The sequence below is a fragment of the Limulus polyphemus genome, unplaced genomic scaffold (genome assembly GCF_000517525.1).
Source record: "Limulus polyphemus unplaced genomic scaffold, Limulus_polyphemus-2.1.2 Scaffold1538, whole genome shotgun sequence".
NCBI classification, from domain to species: domain Eukaryota; kingdom Metazoa; phylum Arthropoda; class Merostomata; order Xiphosura; family Limulidae; genus Limulus; species Limulus polyphemus.
This window is the reverse complement of record NW_013667148.1, coordinates 100,456-111,312: the sequence shown is the minus strand read 5'-3', so window position 1 is coordinate 111,312 and position 10,857 is coordinate 100,456. Positions and strand designations below refer to the sequence as shown.

The 10,857-nt window shown below is 37.5% G+C and overlaps 1 protein-coding gene across 1 annotated transcript in view; it reads right to left on the bottom strand.

Moving 5' to 3' along the window:
• Window positions 1–8,610, bottom strand: part of LOC106464005 (uracil-DNA glycosylase 2-like) — a 26,373-nt gene extending 17,763 nt beyond the window's left edge. The window contains exon 1 of the mRNA XM_013924108.2: window positions 8,483–8,610. Within this exon, the coding sequence (XP_013779562.1) occupies window positions 8,483–8,575 (93 nt within the window). The 5' untranslated portion in view covers window positions 8,576–8,610. The remainder of the gene's footprint in view (window positions 1–8,482) is intronic.
• Window positions 8,611–10,857: the final 2,247 nt, after the last annotated feature.

The window sequence follows — 10,857 nt, the reverse complement described above, 5'->3', positions numbered from 1 at the left end:
TAAATCTCAATCTTTTACGAACATATTTTATTAAAATTGATTATACCATAGAAACAACATATGTATAAATAACACTTATCCTTTTTCCAGAATTTCACAAAAACAACATTTTTTGTGTATACTTGGTATCTCCTATAAGTGGTCTTGATTAGAATTTTGTCTTATGTATATTTTTACATTATGTTGAAAAGCTTCAATAAAAATGTTTTGTAACACCACCTACTTAGTTGAAAAGATATTTAAGTTTTGTTTGACAAACAGACAGATACTGGTGTTTATATGTAATATGATATGATCCCTGATTTAATCTATAATGGTATTTTTCCAAATATTCAAAGAGCTTGCTGTAAATATAATAGATATCAAAAAGTAAATAAATGTGAGGCTTCCACATAATAGTCAAGTGCTATGATCACTGTGAAACCCAGTTTTATAATCAAATGTTAACAAAATAACTCAAAACCCTCTCCTAAACTTCTATTTTCTTGTTTTTCCTAATATTGTAGTATCTTGCTCCCTCCAATGAAATTGTTGAGACTGAAAAACCTATAACGGGGCACCAGTCCCCAATACACTTGGGAACTACAAACACCCAGGAATAGAACCCAGAGAAAGGTGACTGATGAGTTTGATAGCTTCCTGGAGAAGAAGAACTTGAACTGTTTTGGAAAGATGCTGGTAGGAAACTGAATCCCATGGATGAGGGGATAAGTGAAGTGGAGTTTGAAAATGATAGTTCTTCAGATGACATAGGAAGCACCCAAGGATCCCAAGTGAAATTGCTCCTTCGGGGTACAAACCTGGCCAAAATCTATGGTATAGTCACCAGTATTGTTGGCAGCAGGAGACCTGGCACTGAGCAATTTCATGGCTGAGATCTTGGAAAGCGAAACAGGCACAGGGGTGGAAGGAGGAGGTTGGGATACAGGAGGTTGCAAAAGACGAGAGATCACTGATGAAAAAGAAGGAATGTTGATGAGCAGCCTCCAAAATGGACTACAGTGAGTCAGAAAGATCTCCAAAGCTTAACCAGCATAAAAATGGAGTCATACAAAGGTCCTACAAATAATACATGGGTAGGTGCATGTGAGCTAAATGTGCATCCCTACTCAGGAGATCCCAACAACAGAGAAGCCAATTTTGTATGGAAAAAGTCCACAAAGACAAGAGCATCAATGTCTTCAGGGAAATGGTGAATAGCCTTGAATTGGATGTGGAAGGAGTAGAAATAATGCAGAAGGATGGTGAGGGTTAAACAGAGACAGGAAAATATCAGTGGTATCAGGGGAGATTCCCACACCTGAATTAAATACTTTAAGGTCTGTGAATCCAGGAAAGGAAAATTCTAATGATGAAACACTAATGCGTAGGAATCTGAGGTACAGGGGTGGGCATGCTGACCCCAGAACTTCACTGAGCTGTAAGCTAGTCAGCATGTAATCTGGTATCTGGAGAGGGTAGGAAAACTAGGTGATCTAAGGAAGGGGCAGAATTAAGGAGGGAAGAAGAGGAATCTTAAGACACAGGAGATATAGACAAAAAGGTAACATACCTATGACACTATATCCAGGAAGTGTAGATGATCTGGGAGTGGCCACAGGTGGTATTCAGGAAGGCATGGTAAAGCAAGGGGGTGAAAACAAGCTATTCAAATCCTCTTTTTCTGTCCATGTTCACCAGGAAAAGGAATATCTGGTCTAGTTTAAGGATATTCAGTAGATCACATAATAGACCTGAACTTGCGACATATGAAAACCAAAACCTCAACAGAAAATGTGGAGCTTGATTAGTGTAATGTGCATGCCTCAACTCAATTGAACAGTTGCTGGCAGCAGGAGGAGGGCACAGAGCTTGAGAAACTGCAGGTTGAGGTACAGTAGCTGGAGTAACAAGTAGCAATTCAAACTGAGAATGGAAACTTAGAAATCAACCTACAGTATTTAGTTTCACATCCAAAAATTAATAAAACTGTAAACAATAAAGTTAGTTGTTTAACAAATCCAGAAATAAAAAAATTGAAGCAAATGCAAGTGAAAGTTAGATATGTCTTCACTCCACTGTGACAAAATGAGAAATGAAGATTGGGCTATAATCCTATTGATGGAGGGTTGTTGCATGCTGTATCACATGTAAACATGTGAAAGTAGGTGGGAGTATCACAACTACTGGAGAGTGAAAAGTTATAATTTTCTTACACTGAAAATATATTTCCAAAAGTACTTACTTATGCTCTCATAAATAGGTATTCTCATTCACTGCTACCCACTATTTGCAAAATTTTTTCACATGCTACAACCGTTCACTCCTACATAATCCTCAGTTTACATGGTTTAACTGGTTCACATATAAAAATTATTATGCAACAAACCTCCACCAATGGACATGCCCCCCCACACATGTGACTCCCTCTATGTTATTCTACCTAACTATCACTTCACGTTTAGGCAAAAACTAAGCACCGGTAGACAGTGGGGAGGAAGGGTGGGAAGTGTGAGTTGAAGTAAGTAGCTGTCAGAAATATATATTTTCAGTGTAAGAAAATTACAACTTTCAACAAGGTACGTTACTTCTACTCACATACATAGCTAGAATCCCCCATTGAATAGGTGGATTGATAAGAGCAAGGAAGAAAAGAGAAACATCCTTCGAAAGCATCAGAAGAACACCCCAAGAGGGAACCCTCAAAGAAGAGGGTGAAGTGTGGAAGACCATACTACTTCTGTACCAGGTATTTACTTTGCCCAGACATGGAAAAGGTGAGACTGAGTCAGATGGACAAAATTGAGGAGCACATCCCATTGTGGGTAAAAGAAGGGATGTGCCCCAAGGTTTATTGTGACTAGGGTATAATGGACCATACATGGCAAGTCAACTACGCCCAAAACTCAACCACCGGGAACCAACATCTAAGTGAGAGTAGGAAAGAGGATCATACCATATTCACCTCAAGTTTAGCGAACTGGAGGGAAAATTCTCACCACTGATCGATGAACAGGGCACATGTGAGCAGAATGAAATCTCGATATATCCCCCTCAAATAAACAGACTGGAAACACTGAGATGTAGTGCAAGAGGAAGAAATGGAGCAATGACCAAGTGCACCCATTGTAACCCATGCAGGGATGCATACTTGAGATGAACTGAGTGAGGGAGCAGGGACACCCTGAACACATGTGTGAAGACTTGTGTTGATTGATTCAGCTCTAAATCCCAAACTCATCCATTGGGCACCAACATCCATGTGGGAGTTGGATGAGGGATCTCAATCGAAGGGGTGAACTGCTTTTATTCCGGCACACTACATGTGTGAGTACATCATGTCAATTAGCCCAGCTCTAAGTCCAAAATTCAACTGCTGGGAACTGACATCTATGCAGGGGTAGGATGAGGGATTCTAATCATGACAACATAAGTGCAGATAATAAGGTGATTGGTTTAGCTCTAAATCCAAAACTCACCCACCAGGAACCAACTTCAATGCGGGGAGGTAGGATGAGAGATCTCAATCATTTCTACGCTAACAGAACACCACTGCTCTACTCTCAACTGAATGGAGGCATTATTGTTTATATTGGATATCTCTCATTCAGGTGGATATCTCCATGGTCCACCACCCCAGCATCTTAGAACTGGAAAGTGGTAAGGACTCTCATACTCCACTGGGAGAAATGGGGAGGGGGACAAAGTGGTGAGTCTGGAGGAACATTCACACTGGAGACAGTGCAATGGATGACCAAGAAACCCTATATTGAAAATCAGACCAAACCCAATTTATTAAATATAAAGAATAGCAGGGATGGGTAGCTATCCCTTTCTGCTTTACCCATGAAGCTCATGGGTGAGTACAGTCCAGAGCTGGCATATTTAAGAAGCAAATATATCGTGAGGAATAACCTACAAGTAATTTTGTGGAACATTCCATCTCTAGTATATGAAAATGTACAGAACAGTGCGAGTTTAATGGCCATGGAAATAAGAAAATAAAATCAAGATGGCCTTGCAGTATGGATTTGAGTACAAATCTAAGTGAATGAAGTATACCTGGCCAGGCACCACTTACCACAGAGTGGGATCTAGATCAAAAAATGGGACAGGCCACTGAAAAAGATAAAGAATGAAAAAAGGAAACTTATCCCGTTACAGTCGCATCAAAGTCTAAAGAATGGCAACAGGTGGAAGATGATAACCCAACAAGGAAGAAACAGCTACAAAATGAAGATAGTGAGAGATGAAAGTATGTGGAGCTGTGTAAATGCCCGCTTGAAGAAATTCCTCCAATGGATGATGCAGATGAGATGCCAGGGAAAAAGTGAGGTGCCTAATCTGATGGGAAGACACTGGGAATAATTCACAGGAAAAAGGAGACAAGGAAAAATAAGCCAAACCCAATTCATAAGGTTGGAAGGAGAGAAATCACAAACAGAGGATAGTTGCCAAGAGATGAATAGATGGGAATGGTTATGACAGAAGGAACCCATACGGGTGATATACCAATGAAGAGCATGAACAAGACATAGCAGTCTATCCAAATCAGACCGGGAATAGAGGTGGGAAATGAAAGGAAGGAATATCAACAAGAAGGCAGAATTACCCTCCAGAGCTGCAGGAAGTCTTGGGAAGAAAATATCAATTCAGTTAAAAGAGAAGATAAGAGGAATGATACACAGTATGTGAAATGTTGATGGTAAACAAATCTGACCAACGATGTCCATAGCCAAAAGGAGGAGGAAATACACTTTAAGAGATAAATGAGACATGAAACAAAAAGACAAAGGTTCAAATGGAGGTAAAATAAGGTAACGAATCACCACATTGACATCCCAATCCAGAAGGACTACATGCCGTGAAGGGTGACTAATTCCGAAGGAACGTAACAGGAATGACAAGGTATGGGAGACATGAAACAAAAAGACAAAAAGGTGAAAACAGAGACAAAATAAGGTAGCGAAGCAAAACATTGACATCCCAATCCAGATGAGCTGCATGACCATGAAAGGTGACTAATCAGGAAGGAACATAACAGGAGTGACAAGGTATGGGAGGCAAAAACTTTACAGTAACGTGAAAAATGAAAAGTGTGGGATAAGGCTGCACAATAACTCGTGATCAAGGACACCAAAGACCCCTGATCAAATAACCAAGTGAAGAAATTCGTAATAATAAGAACAGTGGGATGAGCGGGGAGAACCCCTGGGCCCAAAGACCAATGGTGGAAGATGCTCCAGTTATGTTGATAAACTTCCATGAAAGAAAGTTGAACTGAACATGCCAGCAATGCAGTGACTCACCATAATAAATCAGATTTCCTTGCCAAGAACTGGATAAAAACCAGGCATGAAGATGAAGGACAGAAATGGTGGGATGAACTACCTAGGACAGAGACTGCCATAGAAGGGATGGAGGGCTAGGAAGAAGCAACAGTGCAGCAGATTGGATCTGGAGCAGCCACAAAAACCACAGTTGGGCTAGTCAATAGAAGGCAATCAGAAGGACCTGACACGGAGTGGAATGGATGTTAGAAATCACCCTGAGAAGGAGCTGGATAGGAGATACACAAAGGAATTTGTCTGTCCAAACCTGACTGAGTGCATTGACTGCCAGAGCCAGTGGATGGGGCACCGGAGACCGAAACGGAGGTAACTTGGTATTAAGGATAGTGGAAAATGCATCGAGGTGCGGGGTACTCATCTGAGTACACAAAACTGGAAAACCTGAGGATATAAAGACCACTCCGTTGGATAAATTTTTTCCAGGCGAGAGAGACAATCCATGACCGGGTTGAAAGCACCCAGAACATGAAGTGCAAGTAGATGAATACCATGCATGTATGCCCAAAAAAAGGAGATCCAACATTCGAGAATAATGGTAACAAGAACAGGTGCCACCCTGATGATTGATATACACCACTACATACATTGTCTGTATGGATCATAACCAGATGATTGTGGGCAAGAGGGAGAAAATGATCGAAAGCCCGATAGACAACAAGCAGCTCCAGGATATTAGTATGGTAAAACCATTCTGTCACATACCATTGACCCTATACCTCAAGCCTTAGGTCGATAAATTACTTAAAATTTGCTTTCAGCAATTATTTTTTTGGGAAATAATCATTCCTTCTCTTAGTCTCTTGTAAAGTTTGGCCTCCACTACTGCCTATGGCAAGTCATTCCATAAGTGAATCACTCTATTAGAAAAACATAACTGTCTTAACCAGACCCTAGCCTGCCTTTTCCAAATCTTAACCTTGTATCCCCTCTCCTGTTGTTTTAAGAATACAGTACAGTCTTATATGACGTTAACTTTTTCCTATAAAATAGCCCTTCCATCCCCAAAATCATCCTAGTAAAACTTTTCTGAATCTTTACTATTAAGTCAATATCCTTTCTTAGATAAGGGGACAAAACCTCCTTCAGAGGTTTAAGAATAGAAATAGTTATGTTGCCCTTTAAGAAGTGCTCTCTCATACTAGATTTGGGAATGAATTACTTAGCAAGATCCAAGGCTTAAATGAAAGATCATGGATATGCTTAGAGCAACAGGTGGGTTGGTTAGACCTGTGTTCAGGGTAAGGGTGAACTATATTCTAGAAATGTATTGAACTTAGTTAGTAGGATTTATGGTTGAAACTCTGACAAAATATTAGAAACCAATAAGCCTACAATTTTTGATAAAGATTATGTTAACTGCAGATGGTGTTTTTCTCACATTCCTCTTAATTTGTCCATTGCAGATTCAAAATTATTTTGAAGCTGTCTATCAGATTTGATAAACATAGTAGAACCAAGAATAAACAAACTTGTTAATATCTTAATGTCAGAGGTATGGGAACCAAAACAGGTAAGTTTGGGGTTATAGATGAAATGGAGGATAATGATATACAGGGAATTATTAAAACTTGGTTAGATTTTGAGAATATTCATAAGAGAAATTATTTTGAAATTCCAAGTTACATGTGTAATATTTTCAGGTAAAATGGATTTTCCATGAGAGTGATAGGATTGATCCACAAAACAACAGGTTATTCATTGCAAAGTAATTCCAAATCTTCTGACTCTGACTGAATTTCAGAAAAAGAGGGACACACTGTAAAAAAAAGTCTTTATTTAAACTCAAAAACACAATTAGAAAATGTGTAATGGAAGAAGGACAGTGCATTTACTACAAACCTGTATAACTAAAAACATAAAAAATGAAGGATAAATGCCATAAGTTCAAGAAGTATAAACTGACAGATACCGAGATAGGATGGACAATTTACAGAATTATACTTATGGAAAGGCTATGGATTTGAGTAAAATGTAAATTAGGAAATCAAAAGGGCATTACTAGAAAGAGTGAGCTGATAATGTTAAAATCAACAGCAAATATTTTTTTTTTATGTGTGTTAAAGGTAAGCAAAATGTTAGAATAAGTATTGGGGCCTTTAAAGGAAGTTGATGGCAAGGTTATTATTACAGACTATGAGCTGGCTAAACATTTAAATGTGTTTTTCTGTTTTATCTTGAGAAAATTTGGTTAAAGGTGATCTTATTAAAAATTTACAAGATTATATGGGGGAATTGACAGAATAAAGGCCTCCAATTTCATTGTGCTAAATTCTGAAGTTAATAAGATGAGAGGACACAAGTTTTTGAAAAAGACAGTCTAGGCTCCATTTTAAGACAGTTTTATTTACTAATAGGGTGATTGACTTAGGAATGAATTGTCATTGGCAGTGGTGGAGGCCAGCATGTCTCAAAAGTTTATGAAGGGAATCAATGATTTCTTTATATATTAAGAAAAGAGTGAGTTTAAATTGTTACTTTTCCCAAAGATGGGTGTCCAACAGCCTTGTTGAAAAACCAAATGATCCCTCAATGTCTGTCAATTATATTATGGAAACAGTGGGTATACCTGACGTTTCTTGTTGAAATCATTGCACTGAGTTTTGTTTTCCCTTTCACTGAATAAATCTGAGGAAGAATCAGACTAAATTTGTTTATATAATTTATATTGCAATACTTATGATTTGAAAAAAAATATTATTCGTATAAAGTTTAAAATACTTAAAGCATTAAAACCCGAAAATTGGTTTTAAGGTCAGTTATTCATAACTCAGTTACAACTTACACTTACAAAGGTTTCACTTTCAATTCAAATGCAACTTACAAAAATACATGCAACTTGCAAGTTTCGTGAGTTAATAATGTTAAGTTACATTTACATTCACACAGGCAAGAAAAAGTGTTGAAATTACTGAGTGTCAAAGTAAATGGCATATGTAATATATACAAGATATATAAGCAACTACGATTAGAACTATGAGTAAAACTACACGTAGTTTTCGCGCCAAGACTAACGCTAGTCTCCACGTCAACAAAGTTTCTTTTCTCTGCCAAACAAACGACGATACTTTTGTCTACTGCTAATGACAGTAATGTTAAATTTCTTTATAAATCAAGAACAAAATAATCTCTGAAAACATCAAAGTTGAACTAACCTCAGTGCTATTACTTCTTCTTTTATTACTTTTACTTTCCGGCTTAAAAAAAGATAATATTTTACGTTGAGCCATCATCCTAAATGCATTCATCAACACTCACAGTCAAAAAGTAATAATATTGTTACGACAACGCAGGTCACGTGACTCTTGTATCAAGCCACTTTATTCTCGAACCTTCATGAAATATCGGGAGTTTACTAGATCTCGGTATTATTTTATATATAAGACGGTCACAACGTGACGGAGGCAATGTAATGAGTAATTGAATGTATGCGGACAGAATATTGTTGAGCACGTGAGAAGTTCGTTGTGAATTATAGCGTTTGTTATAGCGCGATTGTTGAAATTAAGTGTATCGTAAAGTTGTATGCAGAAAGAATAAACCAGTTTTATTTAAGAAAGGACTTGTATAGGTGAAGTTTCTTCGGAAAGAATTTTTACGGAAAATTAACTAACGACTTGAAGCGTTACAATATCAATCATAACAAAATTCTTGTCTACCTAAGATCAGCATCATTCTGAAGCCCAAAACTTCAAAAAGCAAACTGAAAAGTTTAAATTTCATATTTTGAAACCTCTGGGATTATGAAAAGAAAAATAGGGAAATATTAAATTTGGTTCAGTCGCACTAACTCTTTCAACGTTTGCTCTGAAATTCAAAAGAAAATAATTAATTATTTTGTCCATTTCCCAGTCTACAAATTTTGTCCAAAACATATTGTTTAGAGACACATTCTGTAATTATTGAGAGGTGTCAATATTTTTTAAGTAGGTACGGTTTTGGCGATAACATATTATTAATTAATTTATATCTTACGCTTCGTCTGCTAATTTAATACCATTTTATGATTTGTTTGTTTGTTTGTTTGCAATTAAGCACAAAGCTACACTATGGACTATCTGTTCTCTGCCCACCACGGGTATCGAAACCCGGATTCTAGCATTGTAAGTCCACAGACATACCGCTGTGCCACTGGGGGGCCCATCTTATGGAAAGTCATGACTAATAAAAAAGCAATTCCCTGCAAGAGCGACCAGATATGTCCAAAGAATAACAGGAAATTTGACAATATAATTCTGATTTCTTTGTTTATGACTGACTTTGAAAAAAGAAAGAGACTGAATGCAATATGAAACACACGGTGAAAAAATCTCAAAAAACAAAAATGGTGTATACATTGGACAAAGGGAACCTTCCACAATAATATATCCTGTGGTCATTCCCCCAATGGCACAGCGGTATGTCTGCGGACTTACAATGCTAGAAACCGGGTTTTGATACCCATGGTGGGCAGAGCACAGATAGCCCTTGTGTAGCTTTGTGCATTATTAAAAATAAAACAAAACAAACCTGTGGGCATTGCATCAAAATTTTCTTTTTCCTATTTACTCTGTAATGGCCCCTCCCCCAGTGGTGCAGCAGTAAGGCTGAAGACATGTAACACAAAAATACCAGATTTGATTCTCGTGGTGGGTACATTAAAAGGTAGTCCATTTTGTAGCTTTGCGCTTAACAAAAACATCCTGTAGTAATTTTAGGTTAAACCAATTTCCTTCAAGAGCAACTGGATAGGTCTGCAGGAGTTTAAGAAAGGGCAGGTTTAAATGTTATTTTTTCCAAGGATGGGTGTCCAACAGCCTTGTTGAAAGACCAAATGATCCCTTGACGTCAGTTGGTTATGTTATGGAAATGGTGGGTGTATTTGATTTGGATGTTTCTTGTAGAAATAATTTCCATAACTATGAGCTTGCTGAAAATCTAAATACTTTCTTCTGTTTTGTTTTATCTTGAGAAAATTTGGTGAGAGGTAATCTTATTCATCTTTACGAGATTATATAGAGGAGTTGTGCTACAAGACCAGATGAAACCATAGTGGCAAAAGGTTGGCTGAAATAAAAAGTTTTTTATCATTATCTAGAGAGTAAAGGTCATTGTTTTTAAAAACTTTATTGTCAAAGTGTCTAAATCCCTTCAGTACGTACTATATATTATGAGAAAGGACTGCTTTAATTGATCTGAGGTTTTCCAATTAAAACTTGAATCAACTAATTATTTGAATGGTTTCAAGATAGGTATCTAGGACTTGCTGGCTTTTATGCTAATGTTACGTCTCCGTTCGTTAGTTAATTTTCCGTAAATTCGTTCCGACGAAACTTTAGCGACACAAGTCCTTTCTTAAATAAAACTGGTTTATTCTTTCTGAATATAACTTTGCGACACACTTAATTTCAACAGTCACGCTATAACAAACGCTATAATTCTCAAAGAACGTCTCACTTGCTCGACTTCAACAATACTCAGTTCAATTACACACTACCATGTTCCGTCACGTTGTGACCGTCTTATATATACAAGACTAACACATATCTAG